The sequence below is a fragment of the Siphateles boraxobius genome, unplaced genomic scaffold, assembly GCF_051911475.1.
Source record: "Siphateles boraxobius isolate OS27281-9 unplaced genomic scaffold, OSU_SipBor_1 20, whole genome shotgun sequence".
Taxonomy (NCBI): domain Eukaryota; kingdom Metazoa; phylum Chordata; class Actinopteri; order Cypriniformes; family Leuciscidae; genus Siphateles; species Siphateles boraxobius.
The window spans coordinates 14835479-14855730 of NW_027508811.1; the positions used below are offsets into that span (position 1 = coordinate 14835479).

The 20252-nt window shown below is 35.9% G+C and overlaps 1 protein-coding gene across 1 annotated transcript; it reads left to right on the forward strand.

Annotated features, from left to right (window-relative positions):
* Window positions 1–1477: 1477 nt before the first annotated feature.
* rel (v-rel avian reticuloendotheliosis viral oncogene homolog) lies at window positions 1478–12746 on the forward strand. Its single transcript, XM_077236993.1, has 10 exons — window positions 1478–1590; window positions 2296–2331; window positions 3180–3319; window positions 3436–3584; window positions 4295–4386; window positions 8146–8286; window positions 9835–9939; window positions 10335–10550; window positions 11060–11203; window positions 11295–12746. The coding sequence occupies exons 1-10, from the start codon at window positions 1584–1586 to the stop codon at window positions 12068–12070; spliced, it is 1806 nt and encodes a 601-aa protein (XP_077093108.1). The 5' UTR covers window positions 1478–1583; the 3' UTR covers window positions 12071–12746.
* The last annotated feature ends 7506 nt before the right edge of the window (window positions 12747–20252 follow it).

The window sequence follows — 20252 nt, forward strand, 5'->3', positions numbered from 1 at the left end:
AGGCTATATGGTAGTAAAACTACAGCGCTTCCAGTATGGCTATTTAACGGAGCTGTCAACACAGGAAAATCCGACAGCATGCCTTCAGTTGAAGAACACCCAATTATGTCTTATTAAATTGTATAGAATTTTAAAAAAAATGTATTTATTTACAAGTTTTGTGTTTGTTTTTTGTTTTGTTTTTTTTGTTTTATTCGTTGTACCTGTTTCTGAATATTGCTTTATATTTGGATCAATCAATAGAAACTAGTGCCTATTCAATTAGTAGGAAAACTGAATTACTGTGTTTGAATAGGGTAACACTTTTTTTTACAGTGTCTGTAACGCACGGACAGAGGCGGTCGGATCGATGTGCATCACTTTATTTCAACTTAAACACAAGCAGACATAAACCCAGGCATACAGTTAAACAAGGGGCAATCCAGTAACTCGTGGTGATAACAGGCTTAGGTCGAGGCAGGCAGCACAGGTTCATAAATAGTCCAGAAGACAGGCAAGGGCCAAGAGTCCAGGAAAACACGGAATACTAGAACAGGGAATAATCCTCAGAGATGTACGCTTACAATGTAACAAGACTTCGCACCAGACACAGAGATCATTCAGGCTTAAATAACGAGCTCAATAACCGGTAATCAAACACAACTGAAACATAATTAAACATAATGAGTCCATGGTAAAAACATAACACAAGAAGAGAGTACCCTCCGGTGGCTCACGTGGGCACTCCAGCTGGCATACAGGACAGTGTCCTTGTTACGTCAAATGTACTTGCTGCATTAATAACAGTAAATTATGCATAATTATATGCAACTAACCCTATAGTAAGTACATGTTGTTAATTAATATTAGGCCTACTCTGTGCGTAAATGTATAATTCAATTTTAATAAATAATAAATAGTTATTAGTAAAACTGCAATTAATGATCATCAGCAGAAGATATAAAATACAGAATACATAAAATATAAAGGCAAATGTGAAATTTATAACTAGTAACAATGGAATAATTACTTGTCACTATTGAAATAGTGAGTAGTAGCAAAGGAATACGTACTAGCATCTATAATAAATAATTATTAGTGGAATTGAAAACATAAAATCATTATTGTGTTGTAAATTATTTCTAGTAAGTTACAAACAATACAAATCATGAGCTTAGAATTATATGGTTCTATCTCCACTTTTGGTGGAAATAGAGTTTTTGACATAATCTTATCCATTAGGTGTTTATTAATGCCTGTGAGGTGTTATTTGTGTAAAAAAAAAAACATTTTGTTAGTAGCCTAGTTATTAATAAAATAAAAAGGTTCCATCTCACAAAACAGCAGGGATTTAAAAACTTTGATGCTCAATATCTCAGAACTACCCTAAACGGAGATAGAACTGTATAATTCTAAGCTCACGAAATGTTAAACCGGCTTGCCATAGAGGGGCAGGAGGAGTTCTAGAGTTCTGTGGGCGGTGTAGTGTATATAGTGGGGAATTCCCAGTCAGTACTCTTCTGTGTTGAAGTGTTACTGTATATCTGTTCAGCACTTTAGAGCTCGGACATAAGACAAACCTAAGTCGAGGGTGTTCGCATAATATGGATGGTGAGTACTATTAAGTTAATCAATTAACTCTATTTTTTATTTCATCTTTCTTGCTCTTTGTCGGTTTAGTTAAATTATGCTAGCAATATATATCTGTGTGATGGTCGAATCGGAAAAGAACCGTTTTTTAATGAGTTGTTCAGGTAAATTAAACATAGGCCTAATTAATCTGCTAACTCATAATTTTATTATATAGAATCCGTCTAAATAAAAATGACTCTGTTTTCTTCTGTTGTCTTGAGTTGGTAAATCTTCACAATGTAATTTGTAATCTTTACAGTGCAACATGTTCCATGTGTTTTTTAATAGAAATTCTATTTAAGAAAACATACAGGCATGTAGTTTTATATATTATTGTAGGGAATGAAAAGCAGAGTTTTATTTGTGCAAGTGTACAATCACATAAAGCTCTTGCGAAAGAAGATTCTCATTACTTGAAAACACAATTCTAAAGTTAAGTCTTATAAACTTACGATAAATCTCACGTAAACTAAACAAATCAAATGAGTTATCAGTACATGAATATATGAGAGACAAAGTAACACCAGGAAATAAAAAAATGGGGAACTTTTAAAAGCTGTTTCAGCTCTCTTATTCTCATTTGAACAGTTGTTAATTCTTATTCAATATAAAATGCATTGTAATGTATATTTAGCTGATTTTCTATATTGATTTATGTTCTTCTATCCATGCTTTCGTGTATAGTGCATCCCCTCTCAATGCACAGGGATCCCAATCTAAGTAAGTAACCTACATTATAAACATCTGTGCCAAGTGTGAAACACATTCTGTTGATACTAGTAACATGTTTAGGGTGGACCATAAACTCTGACTAATCACTCATCAAATGTGTTCAAACGTCACCCAGTTGCCTTTGTAAAAAACGATATTATGTTCAGATTTCCTTACATTACTTCCTCTTTTGTGATAAAGATATGACTTCCTGTATGTGACAAATCTCATGAGCAGGCAGTAGTGAGTGACATCTGCTCACTACACTAAATCATTGGATCTTTGTCATCCATAATAACCATAAATTTGATATCTTCCCCAGCTTATTTTATTATATTTCACAGTGTAAGAATGCCTATGCGAATAGATCTCACCTATTTTTGTCAGTGTCAGAAGCAAGTGTGTTAAAAACAACCAAATCTATATTGCATGGCAAATCCAGCTGTGTGTGCAGGTGTCTGACGAAGTTATGATTAGTATGTATGCTTATTGGCATAAAGGCACCTGGATGTGCTCGTAAAGGGTCTGTGCTGACAGGTGCAGAGAGCGGGAATTTATTTACCAGCAGGCTGCGTTGTTTGTGGTCAGATTATGGTCAGGTTCTTTGAAAGACACAAGATGTTGTTTCTGCAGGTGTTTTCAGCCCGTTGTCATGTTCTTATGCATCTTCAATGTTGCCATTTTAATAAACAGTAGATATGCCTGCTGGGCATTTCTGCCTAACACAACTCTGCCGTTGCCACATAACTAATTTAAATTTCTAATATGCTTTTAGTCTGTAACATTTTTGAATATTTAAATGAATGATATTTAGATCTCTGAGACTGACTGATGTCATTTTGCTGGTTTCTGTGTAGTGGGAGAGCCCTGTGCTCAGATCTTCGAGCAGCCAAAACAGAGAGGCATGCGATTCAGGTACAAATGTGAGGGTCGATCAGCGGGCAGCATACCAGGAGAAAGAAGCTCTGACAATAACAGAACCTACCCAAGCATTCAGGTACCTGTTTTTTAAAGGCTTACACCATTGGGAAAAAAAATCACTGTATAATTAAACTTAATTACTTACTAAGAGATTTTATAAATTGTGTCTCTCTTCCTATCATTTTCTATTAGATACTAAATGTAAGCGGGAGAGGAAAAGTACGTGTTACGTTGGTAACCAAAAGCGACCCATACAAACCCCATCCCCATGACCTAGTGGGTAAGGACTGTAAGGATGGTTATTACGAGGCAGAGTTTGGACCTGAACGTAGGGTCATCGCGTAAGTTGATGCTTTTAATGTTAAAATCTAAATAATTTTGTTGTCACTTGAAGACAGAAGGTTAAAACCTTTTGATTTAGTGCTATCAAATCGATTAATCGTGATTATTCGCATCTAACATAAAAGTTTGTGTTTATACCCACATATATGTATGCATAATGTATGTTTATAAATATATGTATGTGTGTATATGTATATAAACACAGACATGCACACACACACACACATAGATGCAATTAATCGCGATTAATCGATTTGACAGCTCTAGATTTAATATTATCGCATGCTTTGCTCTAATCTCGTTTGGTCCTGTTACTAGTTTCCTCTTAATGAAATGAAACATCTCTGTGTCCCACATCAAAGCCATTCCAATGTGCTTTCCGTATTACTCCAGCCCACACACTACCACAGTTCTCTTCCAAAGGGCTGTCCATTCTTCTTCTTTTAGTTTTTTTTTTTAAAGAAGCATGTTGTTTCAGAGTAGGGAGCCATGCAGGGGATTCCCCCGATATGAAAATGAGAGCCTCAGAGCTCCAGTCTGCCCTCAATTTTAAATAGTATGTCAGTATGGTTAGTTCTAACCTCACTCTTCCTGTAAGCTTTAGTCTTTGGGATCAGAGTTCAAGATGGACAATTCATTTAACTAAACAAATCTGGGTGCTCAAAATCAGACTACACAGTTTAAAAGATTTTTTATTGTTTTTTCCTAGTTTCCAGAACCTGGGCATCCAGTGCGTGCGGAGAAGAGAAGTGAGAGATGCCATAATGCAGAGGGTTGCACGAGGAATCAACCCCTTCAGTGGTGAGATCCAACACCATGTTTTCTCTCCAGGCCCAAATAGAGTCTGTATATGCAGAAAATTCCACAAATTTTCCCTGAATTGGGGGAAATTCATAAAAAATGTAGATTCCATCTGGGCCTTCTAATCACCCTTTTTATGTTAAAAAGTCGTATTATTACTGACCCTGTTTCTTTGGCTTTTACTCTCGTTATGAGACAAACAGTGTTTAGGTGATGGTCAACAACATCACGCTGTTAAAAACACAAATGCTCACACATTTCTCTCTTTCCTTCCTTCAATACTGTTTGACACAAACTAGCATCTGACAATGCAGGTAGAGTAGAAAAAGAATCACTTCTCTTTATTTAGTGAAGATGTTGCAAAACTGGCTGCGGTATTGAGCGGCATATGATCAGGGGGAACTTATTCAGATAGGGAGGAATGTCAAGAGGAACTGTAAACTATACGTTTTTGTGTAACAGATAACTTTGGATTACTCTGCCTCGAGTATGCAAACAGCCAAATACTTCAGGAATTCCATGCAAACTATTGTGTGGGAGGAAATTATAACAGGGTTGACATATTTAAAGCAACTTCTCTAGGTAATTTTCTTTGGCACCATCAGCATTGTATTGTAGCTTTTGTGGTCACTGAAACATTTAAATTAAAAGTGTTTAGTATCAATAAAAGATCCCCTTCTAGGGTTCAGAATCTCCTAAACCCCTGGAAGTATATAGTAGTTGACCTAAAGAGTAGCTGTTGGAAATGCTGCAGTGTTCATTTGACTTGATTTGATTGTGCTTTGAAATGCGGTTATGATGATGTTCTTTTATATATAAATTGACTCAACAATCATGTCACATTATGTTAGCAGTTGGTATATAATGAATATGTAGTTTAATTGCACTGTCTACCCAAACAATATTTGAGAAATTCTGAAAGTGTTTGCTATAGGTCATCACATAGGGAATATCAGATCGTTACTTCGGATCTGTGTTTGCTTCCGCATTAATGTTCTGCTGCTCTCTGTGGTGAAGGGCTGTTTGAGGCACTGCTCTCACTTCTGCTGTGATAACCAAATAAAGATCTCCTTCTTTGGCTGCCTAACACTAACAGTCCCCTGAAATTATGTTGATTAGTCATGGTGGCAGTCGTAGTGAGATTAGTTTTGATATTACTTTTGAAGTTTGGTCATGTGTTGAAGGGATGACCTGCTATAGCGATGACCTCATTTGCACTGACGTTATCCCACAATGATTTCAATGATGACGCATGCATATACAGTATATATTGTCATTCGTTTCTAATATTGAGTAGGTAATAGACTGCTTTTGCGGCGAGGTATTCATTTTGCGATTGGGGCTGTCACAAACATGAAAGGGTAGCTGATGATGAATTGTCATACCAGTATTTGAGATTAATTATGTAATTGTTTCATTTTCTGCTTAATACTCATACACTGAAAAACATTTGGTGAATGATTTCATTTGAAACAGTTTTCACTCAAACACATTGAATTTAACTGAAATTTTGAAGTAGAAAGACTAGTATTTTCTTGTAAAACGTTCTCCAATAATCTGTTTTGTTTACAACTTTGAAAATGTAACAAGAAAATGTAATTGATTTACATTGGACTTGAAATCATTCTTTAAAATATATAATCTTTATAATATTTCCTTATAGGCTTTAATGACTTATATGATATTTTCAAATAAAAATCAAGAAACTATTATTATATATGATATAAATATTTCACCTTCCATTTACCATTTTTATTCAGACAATATAATATAATGTAATATAATATAATATAATATAATATAATATAATATAATATGTTGCAAATATGTTGCAAATATGTTGCCAATGTCTTATTCATTCTGTCAATGACTTATTCATTTCAAATATGTGCATTTGAACATTTCGACGTTTGCTTACAATTCCCTTATTTGGTTGGTAATATGTGACTGGAATATAAAGATCACACTAATTCACAATTAGTTAAAATTAGTAGGCATTTGTGTCATGTTGCAAAAATAAAAGTGAGGTTGCCCATAGCTGATTTTGCCATGATGGTTACTGAGTGGGTGTTCTGCTCAATATTGTGTTTGATGTCACAGACGGTGGGCACAGTAGGGGAGAGATGAGTGTCAGGCTTGGGAATGGTGTTATACCCACAGAACGGAGAATCTTCACCTCCCTGCCCCCATTTCTCTCTCTCCTTCTCTCTCTCTCTTCAGCTCTCACCCTCTGCTTCGCCTCCCACCAGCCAACGCTAACCTAAATCATCCCCCACCTGCAACTGCTGTCCACCCGTTCCTCTTGCTCTCTGACTCCACTGAACGCAGAACCAGAGACGCACATTTACACAAATAAACATGACCACACCACTGCTCGCAGTTGCCTTTCTCACACTCCACCTCTCGCTATCTTCCGCACCCACTCATCTCCTCCCACTTTATCTCTGTTCCTCTGTTCCTTCGCTCTACATCTGTCTGCTGTGCTCTTCACTTGCTCGGCTTCCATCTCCATCTTTCTTTCCCACTTCTGGGCTTCTGGTGTGGACAGAGGTGTCTCTTCACGTCAGGGGGTCATCCCCCTCTCTACAGAGTCGTCACTGTTACTCTGTCGCTCGAGCCCTTTCTAACCCACTGCGATGTTTCCACCCGCTGTGACCTCAGAACGCTCAAAGCTCGTCATACAGGCTGTGGGCGGGATTGCCGGGGGGGGTGAAGAGTGGGTGGAGAGTGGAGATGCACATAGAGAAACGTATACACTTGCACTCGTGTGGGTGGTTGTGTGCTTATAGGTTGATGTGTCAGTGTCATATCTGGTGGTGATGCTGCTGAGTAGAATCTGCAAGAGCACTACATGCCACTTGCTTGTTCGTTTGCACTTTATATTAAGATGCTTTGCAGGTGGTCCGAAGTGGATGCAACTAAATATAGAGGCTCTCGCAAGCGGCCACGCTGTGTTTTGTCACTGCTGATGCACACAATATATAGAGCTTCAGATTGTCACCTCAGAGTGGATTGGATACTTTGTTTATGTATAGCCTGTAAAATCACTATATAAATTACTTATTTTTTAAATATAAATATGTATATATTTTGTATAAATGACTACAATTTACAAACCAAATACTGTTCTATTTTTTCATTTATTTAAATCATCAAATTAAAGGCAATGCAAAAAAGCAACATAAATAAATCAACTTTTCTATGTTCAAATAAAACATCATGCTTATTTAGTAGGCAGTGGCCTACTAAATATACATCAAAAACTGATCACAAGTGGTCACACAGTGTTTTGTCTGTCCTGGTTCATGGATTATTATAAATATTTATGTATTTTGCACAAATTACTAGAAAATACTGTAAAAATGATAACACGCTGTAATATATTAATTCGTTTATTTAAATCTTCAAACTGATGACAATGCAAAAAACACCATAATAATTATATAAATAAATCTAAATAAACCACTATTTATTTTGTTGCATTCAAGTTTTTGGTAATGAGGACTATGGTAAGCATGCTCATGAAAAAAAAAATCTAAAAACATCACAAGTGTGTCAGCTAGTTTTAAACAAACTGACCTGGATTTCATTCTCTTGCCTGTTTCGTTTTGTTCTCCCACTTCCCCTCCTTTACCTCATTCACATGACTCTCTGAATATCTCCTGTCCAGTTTTGACATAAATTACACCTATGATTAATGTGTTGATATGTTTCTTTTGCTCACTCTGCAATTGTTGAACGTTGGTTTTGTGTCCACAGTTTCCCGGGAACAGCTGCTACAGACTGAGGAGTATGATCTGAACGTGGTGCGTCTATGCTTCCAAATTTACCTGCAAGATGAGACCGGGATGTACAACACCATGCTGCCTCCCATCGTCTCCAACCCCATCTATGACAACAGTGAGTTGGCACAAATAAGAAGCACACAGCATTAAATGTGAAGTGTGTCATCTCTGCATGGCAACAAACTTGGAAACTGTTTGTTTGACAACATAACTTTGACTCAGCCAGTGATGTGAATTTGGGTCGGGGAAACCTGTTTTTGTTCAGTTTAAGACCTGGGTTGTGTTTGATGCGACTAGTCACACAGAATTACACCTCACTGGGGATGAGGAAGTTGATCTTGATATATTGATGTTGATTTCAATAACAATGTTGGATTGAGAAGAAGGAGGTTTTTGTTTTCTGATGATTTTCATATTTATTTAGCTTGAACATATTTTATTTTCATTATTATTTTATATAATATTTTATTATTTATTTAAAAAATATTTGTTTAAACGATCTGGCAAAAAAAAAACTTTATTAGCAAAGGTGTATGAGAAAAGCTATTTCATTTTAATATTTTATGTATTTAGTTTTTAGTTTGTTGATTTAAATAAATAAGTAAAAAGATGACAGTATTTTTTTTTTTTTACTGTAATAAAATAATGATAGTATTTTTTAGTAATTTAAATTTCACTCCACTCCAAGCTAAATGTGACATTTATTATAAGCTAAAAGGTTTTTGTGGCGTTTTATATAAGTTTAAAGTGTGGACATTGTTAAATTATTGTTCTATATCATGTTCTATAATTAATCTAAATTCATTATAATTAAAAAACAAATGGGTCTATTTTGAAGCTTTGGATGCTAATAATGACATTTTGTACAGAGAAAACACAAAACCTTTGCATTTAATACAGGTACTGGTTTTCAGTATCTGCTATATTAGCTATATTTTAGATTGAAAAGAAAGTGGTTTGGCGAAACAGTTTTATGTCAGTTTTGACTAACTTACTGTTTGACATGATGCAAGTTACTACTGTCGCAGAGCATGAAGATATAGCTGTGGCAATGCATTGCTAAGGTGACAGAGAGCTGTCAGTGGCCACATCCCTCACTGCAGGAAGTGAGCACGGTCCATTTCAACACTTCCTCACGTGATGGTTGTGTACAGGTTGAGCAAAGCAGCAGTGCTTGCAGAGTGTTTTTGTGCGGTTGTGCGATTCTAAATAAGTCAGAGCGGATAAAAAAAGCTCATGGCATGACTTGGTTAATGGTTTAAAACTCTTTCTCTCAAGTCGTTCATGTTGTTCTCATGACAATGCAGATGTTGATGTTTCAAAAAAGCATATGTAGGTATGTTTGACCTGAAATATTTGATATATTTGCAGCCAGTGTTTAATAAGGTTAGCTGTTAAATCTAACCATAAATATGAATTCAGCCACAGAAAAGAGGAAGCAATAAACAACCTCGCCCTCACTGTCTAAATCATGACAGGTTTGACTGCTTTTTTAGTCTCTGCACATAAAGTTTGCAAGTGTGGCTGTGCCTGCAGATACTAAGATAACGTCAAAGAATATGAGAGATTGTTTCCTATTGCTAATACCAGTGCATATCTGTGTTTCAAGATTGTTAAACTTGGTTTTCGAATCTTCATTCTAAGTGCCCCGTTCTTTTTTCAGGGGCCCCTAACACGGCCGAACTGCGAATCTGCCGGGTCAACAAGAACAGTGGCAGTGTGAAGGGAGGTGATGAGATTTTCCTCCTCTGCGATAAAGTGCAGAAAGGTACATGACGGTTTTAAATCTTTAGAACACTTCAAGGTGCGATTTCAGCTAACACTCGTCCTCTCCAAAACTTCACCCCTAAAGATATGTCAGCAAACCAAAACTGTCTGTCACAGAGACTAGTGAGATATGTGGATATTTACATTTTATGCATGATATTCCCTTAAAATGGCTTACAGCACCTTTACTAAAGAAAATGAAAAGCTTAAGTAGAGATCTGAAATTAATTTAGATATTTATTAACTCAATCATTCAAACAGTCTCATATGTCCTTTTCTCTTTATCATCCTTTTATTTATTTTATTAAAAATCATCTTTCCATTTCCATTGCCAGTTATTTTATGCCATTCTTTCGTTTAACCCATTTCTCACACCATAACATCACCTCATTCTAGATGACATTGAGGTGAGGTTCTTCACTCAGACCTGGGAGGCCAAAGGCGCTTTCTCTCAGGCAGACGTACACAGGCAAGTGGCCATAGTGTTCAAGACACCAGCCTACTGTGACACCACTATCACATCCCCCGTCACAGTGCGCATGCAGCTGCGTCGTCCCACAGACCAGGAGGTCAGTGAGCCCATGGAGTTCAGATTCCTGCCCGACGACAAAGGTAAAAACATCAGCCTACAGTTTCATGGTACCCACATCATGGATTGTTTGATTTTGGCCTATGTCTTCTTTGTTGTTACAAGTGCCTCAATGACAAATAAGAGTATCTGATAAAGAGATGGGAAAATATTTTTAAATACTGGTTTAAAACACATGCCAACTTCCTAGAAATTTACTTTTTGTATTCATGTAGGTTTCATTTTGAAAAACTTAACTCCATTTTCAAGAAAGGTTTAAATCTTGTGGTAGTAAAAAATAATTTGAGTGTATTCCTTATTTTCAAAAATATTTTAATGAAATATCTATTATTTAACAAATATCAAATTATTAATTAAAAAACATTTAACAAATGTCTGGACAGTTGCCCCACATGACATTTTACAACATGAAGTAACCTTGCCTTCTCATAAATAGGTCATGATATAATTTTTTTTTCTGCATGTTGATTGCATCACATGATTTTGTTGGGTCGATTTGGCAGACAAAAAATGAGCCTCATTTTTTTCTCAGATCCATATGGCTGTCAAGAGAAGAAACGTAAAATTGAAAGCCAGATGAAATCCTTCCCTAGCTTCTCTCAAGGAGCCATGAGCTTCATGAACAGACCAAAAGCTGTTCCTTTAGCCAACCCAATAAATCAGAGAATCAAAATTGGTAAGACGCATGTCACTTTCCATGTAGCCTATACTAAATAATACATGAACATTTTTAAATAATTATTTAACACAACATACTCTTTCTACAGAGCCAACAAATTATTATCGTCCTTCCAACCATGGGGTGGTGCGCCCAAATCAGTCACTCTATTATAACAAAACCTCTTCGTCCTGCCCCATGATGCCACCCGTATTGGAAACCTCAACGTCAGGAACGCTCAGTCAAGCATGGGCCAGTCAACTCAACAGCAACGGAGCTAGTAATGGGGTGGGCCTACAGCAGGTCAACCCAAGTCCCAGCATGCCCACCACAGGGGAAAGTGGAAACAGCCTCCCTCTACTGACCTCTTTGGATCTGGAGTTTCTTCAACCCAATGGCCCAACCAGCAGCCAGCCTCGACAGGACCAACCAAACCAACAGGTCCAGCAATCCCAGCAGCCATCTCAAAGACAAGGACTGGAAGGAGCCCATACCTGGTTTAACTATGTCTCCCAACAGCCTCAAAGCACACAGAATGGAGCAACAGGCACCAGTGGGTCACTGGGAACGGGGTACTCATATGCAAGCAGCTTAGACGAAGAGTTCTTTCAAAACCTCGTGGTCAACCATCACTTGAAACAGGAAACTCAAGGGCCGAGCAACATGCCTGGGCTTGGGCCCACCTGCACCCCGTCTTCAGACTGTGTGCAGTCCTTCACCGCCCTCCTGAACTGCCCCAACCCCAATGGAAGTACTCCGGAGACCATGAGACAGATGGAGGCCAGTGGGCCCAATCAGATGGTCTCGCAGATACCGTACCCTTCCAGCAGCATGGGGCAGGAGAGCCATCTTGATTCTTTTGCCTGGCAGTACTTCCCAGAATAGCTATGAATTCCATAAGTGTTCGACATGTTCATGATTTTGTCCTTTGAAAAAAAGGCTCTGATTCATGTTCACTGAATGTATTTTTTTGAAGATCACGAGAGTTCGTTGTCCTGGAAATACTGTAAGATGCTTCTGCTAATTTGGTAAAGCAGTGAGATTTTATGAAACATTTATGTATAACAGTCTGATGGTCATATTGGAAAGGTTTGGGACCCTTTGTCCACAAACGCTTAAGTATGGCAGGGTAATTGTGTTCCTTAACGTGGGAACTAACAGGGAATTTTCCCTCGGTAATGGCTATGTCATTTTAAGCATACTTCTTATCCAAGGTTCTCAAATTGTTAAAACAAGGTCTTTCATTGGTAACTCGAAAGTGATATTATGGCTTTAGAAAACTACTACCAATGTCTCGTTCTGTTTTCACTTTATTCATCATACACTTGTGCTAATTGTGAAATTTGCTTTTACATCACATTTCTGTTGGTGAATTTTTGTATTTTTATAAAATTAAAGTATATACTACTGAACATGTGATTTTGTTTATGAGATGAATTGTGGCTTACTTATATGTGGAAAAGACACATGTTTGTTTTCATTCATATTGGTCATTTGATTGCATCGTATATTTCTGTTTCACATTCCAAAGTTCAGGTAAATAAAATAATAAACTCTCTAATTTGGGTCTAAATATTTGTTTTCTTAGAGGGGCCTTTAGATACGAATATGTCAATTCCAGCTCATGTATTTCTCAATCTGAATTCTGAATCTTTCTAAATGAAGAGCTCTGTGACATGCAGTGGTGATGCAACTGACATAAGCTCCTAACAATGAGTGAAAACCAATAAAGCAGTCATTTTTTCATTCGAGAGGTTTAAACTCCCAACAGGGCTATATATACAGTATATATATTATCACACAATATATTGGTTATCGGCTATCAAATACAAAGAATAATTGGTTATCAGCCAAAATGTTCACATCGGCGCATCCCTAATAAAAACACGTTATGTTGATGAGTTGCTCAATTGATTTTGAAACTTGGGAATTTTTTACTTTTTTCCACAATTTGGAAATATACTCTTTTACTTTTTGTTTCTCTTTTTATGTAATTTCAGTACTGTTGGATTACAAAATAATGATGAAGGTTTTTATATTTTTCATATAGGCCAATACAGGGATATTGGCATTGCATATACAGGGCATTATTTGTAACCGTAACCCGAACAACATCAGTAAAACAATTAAAATTATTTAATTGATAATAAATAAGAAATGAGCTACAGGGGTAAAATTCAAAAATGACCACCACCCTACCACCTGACTTCCATTCAAACGTTTGGGGTTGGTATTTGTTTCTGAACGAAGTTTCTTATGATCAAAAACAGAGTAAAATCAGTCATACTGATAAATATAATTACCATTTAAAATAACTCTTTTCTATTTTAAATGTACTTTAAAATGTAATTTATTCCTGTTATGGCATGTTGAATCATTCTAATATCCTAATTATCTGCTCAAGAATTATTATTTTTAATCAATGTTGAAAACAGTAGTGCTGTTTTTGGTGACACCTGAGTAGAGCAAGTAAAATGTAGGTAATAAAGTAACATCTGTTTTAAAATTTTATATTTTTTTATAATTTGGAATGAATGTAAATTTAATAAGCAAGTTCTATTGTATTTTATATATAACATTCAAACATGCTAAATAAACTTAATTGAACATTAAAGCACAAAAAAACGACATCCTTCAGCAATAAAAATAGCCAAATCTTTGAATTATGTCCATATAGTGTGATTAAAGGGTTTAAAGGGTCCTATAATGCCATTTTCACAAGATGTATAATAAGACTCTGATGTCCCCAGAGTGTGTATGTGAAGTTTTAGCTCAAATTACCCCATATAATTGTTTATAGCATGTTAAAATTGTCGCCGTTTTTGTGTGTGTGTCCCTTTAAATGCAACTGAGCTGCTGTTCCCGGCCTAGAGGGCGGAGCTTCAACAGCTTGTGTGTGTTAGCTTCTTCAATTACCTCACACAGACATGCACTGAAAATTTCAAAAACTTTTTGCCTTTTATGTTCAAAACAGAGCTAGAGAAAGATCAAGAAGTGACAACATGTAGAATGTAACAGAACATTTCTCAATGGTTTGATGAATTTATGTAGCTGATGTGGAGTTAAATATCTTCTAGTCATTGGGTAGCATATTCTGTCATGATAATCTATAAATCGCGTTCCCCGGGCGAGTTTTATGTAAATTGTGAGCTCACTGTAGTCCCTACCATCTGTTTGTTGTAGGCTAGTCCTCAAAAAGCGATTTCTGTAAAAAAAAAAAATATCTCCCTTTGTTTTGAACTTGGAGCGTCATAACTTTGCAGATGCTGTTTATGCTCAAACAGCAACATTAGACACTAACTAAAGTTAAAAAAAGTTAAATCAATCAACCATCCCTTTAATACATTAATTGGTGCATGAGAAACTTAAGCTTCAAAGAAAAAAGCTTTTGAATATTGTACAAAAACAGGAGCAATCTAGGCCTGAAGTCATTCATTTATACGTCAATACATGGAGTTTATAATAATCGTATGCTATATTCCAATAATTCTCACAACATTTCTTGAAATTGTGTGGTTTATAGCCAGTATGAACCAGAGACAACAAGAGCTGCTTTCCCCATAGAGACGTCAACACCTGTGAATGCAAGACACACTTGAAGACAGACTCATCTTACGGTCTTATCTGGAAGATAATGCCGTTTAAAATTGCGGCTTCCTGTCTGTCTATCCGTAGCAAACCACAATGCAGCTCCTAAACAGAAACAATTCAGTCATATGCAGGGAAGGCATAAGCATTTTGGTAGGATTTTAATAAGTTGTTAGTTGTTATTTGAAAATGTTTTCTGTTATGCATGTTAATGAGGGCAAAGGTTAATGTCTCAATAGAGTTCCTTTGATCATATCAAAAACCTGATGTTGTCATAACTACCATCATGAGGTAATAATCACTCAGATCTGAGGGGAAATACTTGAGCAGATGTCGGTGAATTAAATAAGTGACGTTTGTTTGTTCTACCTTCCTGGAACTAATGAAGAAGATGAAAATAATAACCACCAACACTATAACATCAACTGATATTAGCAAGCATAACGATCAAAAACAAGATGTAGGGTTGAAATGACCACAGTGATGCAGTTGCTGTACTAATCCTAATATACTCCTACTTATTTTCCAGTATATGGCATATCTATAAGTGCTTTTGTGTTTAACATGTGTTAGATTTCTGGGCCCTGGCCAGAGCATATAAACCTTTAGCACAACAATGTCATTATCTCATTACCTGCATTCAACACTGAGCTGGAGTCAAAAGGGATTCCAAAGTTATTTGTATTAGTGAGTCTACCTTAGAATCATGCATGTTCGGTCAGAGCATTTCTGCCCTGGAACAAAGCCAGGGCAAAACACTACAGAGCCAAACTTCTCAGTTCCAGTCAAGCTCCTCCCCCATCCTCGTCAGAACACACACACACACACACACACACACACACACAAACACACATATCATTGCTTGATGGGAAATGGGTGACGCCTCACAGAGCTGCCTTTTCTTCTGTGCTGCTCTCACCAGGAGAATGAGGAAGTTCTGAAGGAAAGATCACATTACAGTCTAATAATGAACTGGATGTTTATGAATGATGATTGAATGAAAGCTTCAGTGCCAAAGTTTGCTGACTGGCGCCGATGAGAGACAGTGATTTATTTTCTGTAAAGATAGAGAAAAGGATTGATAATAGATCCCCCCCCCCCCCCCAAAAAAAAGATGGACTCACAGTAAAGAACATATTTCAAACTATTCTGGTCTAAATGTCTAATAAAGGACACCAAGCAAAGCATTCGGATTCGCTTAAGAATTCACTACCAAGAAAACCTACCTTATACATCTGCAAATTCAAGGGTATACTCATTAAACAGTTTTGCTTGGAGTTGGAGAAAAAGAGGCGTGTGCAACTGTTTTGAAGGTCTGTCTAATTACATATTGCTTGTGTGTTTGACTGAAAAGCTTACCTCATGTGCAGTGAATCTCAGATTTCAGCACAGAGGGAAAATCCCTCTAACCCTTCAGAGAGAACTGCATTAACACTGTGTGCTTGCAAATTATCTGCCTCAGATCTGATCTGAATTTGATACTGAGCTTATCACCATTCAATTCTTAAACTCAATCCATAGTCAATGTATTTTCTTCACTTAATCTCCACACTTGCTCTCATACACACTCGAACACTGAATAAATAACAAAAACACATTGTACAGATTCCTACATACCATTACACACCTGCCATAACCGAGATATGTTGCACTGTGTGCTTTTGTGAGAGCAATAGTTTTGCAGACCATTTTTCCCAAAGCAGCATATATTGTAGTCAAGGATTGCACTGTAAAACGTAACGTTTTACAATATAATGAAATACTTTAATACGTTTATTAAGATAAAATAATGATTTTAAAAAAAATGATTTAATAAAAAAATTAAAAAAATTAAAAAAAAAATTTGTAATCTACATCGTGTTTTAAAATTATCAATAAAACAAAGTTGGTTTGTACATAAACTGCTGACAAAAACAAAATATAATTAAATAGGCCGATCATGCTAAATTTTTATGATAATTTCAAATTAAATTATATTTTAATGAGCATTTATTTATTTGTTTACTTAATTATTATGAAAAATATTTAATGAAATAGCCTATTAAGTATACAAGAAGTATGAAAAGTTCATTAGTTTAATAAGAAAAAACAATGGATTACTAAAAAGTAATCTAGTGTGAGAAAATAATCAACAAAACATGTTGAATAAGGATAAATGACAATGAATAATAATATTAATTTGATTAAATATTGTGAAAACTATATTATGAAAGAATAATTGTAATTTCGATTTCAGTTTAATGACATTTTACTTAACATGTGTTTATGTAATAACAGATATCACCCTACCCCTTGTATTAAATGCTTCCATTATTCAGGCGTTTTCATTATTTTTCTATTTTACAATATGCCCCCATTCACCACCCTCTAGCTGGATCTGGCCACACTGTAGCACCTGCTCTTAAGTTGGTCAAGCCGAACTGCGTCACAGCCGTGGGTGGGGGAGTGTGACTGAGAGAGAAGGTGTTAGCAGCTCAAAATGTCACCGTTGGTGACTTAACACGCGATGTGTGACGTCTTCTATATGCTCTCGAGCTTCACCTTTCATTGGTGAACTGAGTCCCACACAATGACATCATAAGACACCTCTCTAGCTGCGCGGCAACAAGGGGCAGAGGGGCCTGACCACAAGATTTAAACTAGGCTACTTCTCATCGACTCGTACTTATAGTTTCAGCAGGTCACATGCTTTACTTCTGCTTTTCAGTAGTTCGCTGACAAAGAGGAACCATGTTAAAAAAGAACAGCTTAGGGAACTAGATATTCTCTATACCGTTGATACAAACACAAAAATTATGATTTTATAAGGCACTAGACACTGTGTCTGCTTCGTGTATTGTAGGTTGTCTACACTCTCTTGAAGACCAAAAAAAACTTACAGAACTCCAGTAATATATTGGTCTCGCGCTAATTGTTGAGTTAGAGCAAAAACACACATAGGCGATTATAATTTAAGAACGAGCAGTGTGTTTGTGGTTATGTCCTTCACGGTGCTATCATCACGGAAAAAAGAAGTGGAAACGAAAACAAGACATTTCAGAACTGTCCGTGTGTTTGAGAGCAAAGGGTTGAGGATGACCTCTGTTGGCCGTGAGTTTACATCACATCTGATCTTATTTATGTATGTATATAGGCAAAATTTCCACTGATAGACACATTTATTAGGCTAGACTAAAACAATTGAATACAATAGCTATTGTAAAATCTGTACAGGCCTATTAAATCCTTCTCAATAAATAGGTCTATATAGCCCTTTATGCATATATACCATATACCGGTCAAAAGTTTGAAAACATTAAGGTTTTTTAATGTTTTATAAAGTCTCTTAATCTCACCAAGGCTTCATTTATTTGATCAAAAAACTGTAATATTGTGAAATATTAGGCTATTACAATTTAAATGATCTGGTTTCTGTTGTAATATATTTTAAAATGTAATTTATTTCTGTGAATGCAAAGCTGAATTTTCAGCAGCCATTATTTCAGTCTTAAGTTTCACATGATCTTCAGATATCATTCTAACATCATTATTAATATAATGTTGAAAACAGTTTTAGCTGTCTATATTGTTTAAAAAAATTGGGGGGGGGGGGGGGGGTCATGATACTCTGACATTCAAAACTTTGGGGTAGGTAAGATTTTTTAAAAGAAAGGAAGAAAAATTAATACTTTTATTTAGCAAAGGTGAATTAAATTGATCAAAAAAGACAGTAAAGACATTTATGAAATTTTTAAATATTACAAAAAGTTCTATTTATAATAAATGCTGTTATTTTAACTTTGTATTCATCAGAAAAGTTTCCACAAAAATAATAAGCAGCAGAACTGTGTTTACTGTTTAGCATTAATAATAATAAAAAATCACATATTTCTGAAGATCATGTGACACTAAAGACTGCAGTGGCTGTTGAAAATTCAGCTTTGCGATCACTGGAATAAATTACACTTTAAAATATATTACAACAGAAACCAGACAATTTAAATTGTAATAATATTTCACAGTATTACTGTTTTTATTTTTGATCAAATAAATGCAGCCTATTTTCTTTTTTGTATTTTACTTAATTTTACATTGCACAATTTCTTATTGCAAGCCATATACAAATGTATGGATTTTATTACAGAATGTGATGACATTTCTATAATAATTAACTTTGTTTTTTATAATTCCTTGTATTAAAATAAAATGAATGTACATTTATATCACTGTACGTTATTAGCCTGGCATTAAAATATATATATTTTTTAAAAGTCAACACAGCTGTGATGAGGTTTCTGATACAGTTTCAATTTGACATCTTTCCTCATAATACATTTCTTCCATTTACCTTTATAGGTAAAACGTTAAGCCAATACATTGCACATTCCTAACCCAGAAATGTGAAGAAGGTCCAAGCGCATTGAATTTGAGGAGGGGACGCATTATAGAAATTAGTCCGTGTGGGCCAAAGATCACATTTTTAAAATCTTCCATTCTGTAGAGTTTAGTTAAGCATACCTGAAAAACTGTTACTGAAAGACTTTCATACTCCTTGATAAAAAGCATGTGAAGCAGGGTTAAACTCTGCAGGAAGGGTGTTAACTAGGCTGTATATTACAGAAACATCCTATCTGAAGTCTTAAGATCATTAAGTTCAGTAAATGAGATCCTAACTGAAATCACCATAGTTACTAAATAGATAAGATAGTCCCCTGGGACCATATTACAGAATCTCTTTCAACCATTTAAATTTTACTTGGAAAATAAAGTAAGAGATCAGCCTCTGGACTACTAACACAGTTTATCTGAAAAAGTGAATACACACACATAATGTAGGCTACTTCAATGTACACTTATTCCTGAACTGGGTAAAGATAAATCAAAGAGTATACACTCCCATAATCTTAAATAATCTTTGCATTTGTTGTGCTTGCATAAACAAACATAATGTATTAAGCTACAATGCCAGCAATTGTCCAAATTAATGTACTAGATGCAATGTATTGAATGTAGAAAGAGTGAGTATTTGTGCTCGGGTTTGGTTACATTTTTGATGACCAGACCTTTGAAAATATCCTCACAAATATTTTGAAATGTTTTTTGAGCATTTGAAATTTCCTCCTCAGTATTTCACTGAGGTATTTCAGTAATTCACTGCAAGGCTCACAAATCATGATGCAACATGTCTTCACTTGTGCTTATGCTGTTTATAACGTTCATAGAACTCTACACACACCTTTGATATAAATCAAACATTATGCTGCTACCGCTTTGCCTGTTTTGTCTGCACTTGCTCCACTTTTGGGGAATGCTGAGAATGTGACCCATAGTCCTGGAAAGCATATTGTGTTTTGAGCGAACAGGAATTGGCCAGGATTTATACTGGATTGGGAGTGGCACATACCAAATCCCAGGATTTGACTCTTCCATACATGGTAAACTCCAATATAAGATGACGTAACGGTACCCCCCCCCCCCCCCCCCCCAAAACAAACATAGG

Bases quoted from the DNA above. Each gene is read 5' to 3' on its own strand.
- rel (XM_077236993.1), top strand. The intron at 4,387-8,145 runs GTGAGATCCAAC...TTGTGTCCACAG, and splicing joins AGGAATCAACCCCTTCAGTG to TTTCCCGGGAACAGCTGCTA. The intron at 10,551-11,059 runs GTAAAAACATCA...TTTTTTTCTCAG, and splicing joins ATTCCTGCCCGACGACAAAG to ATCCATATGGCTGTCAAGAG.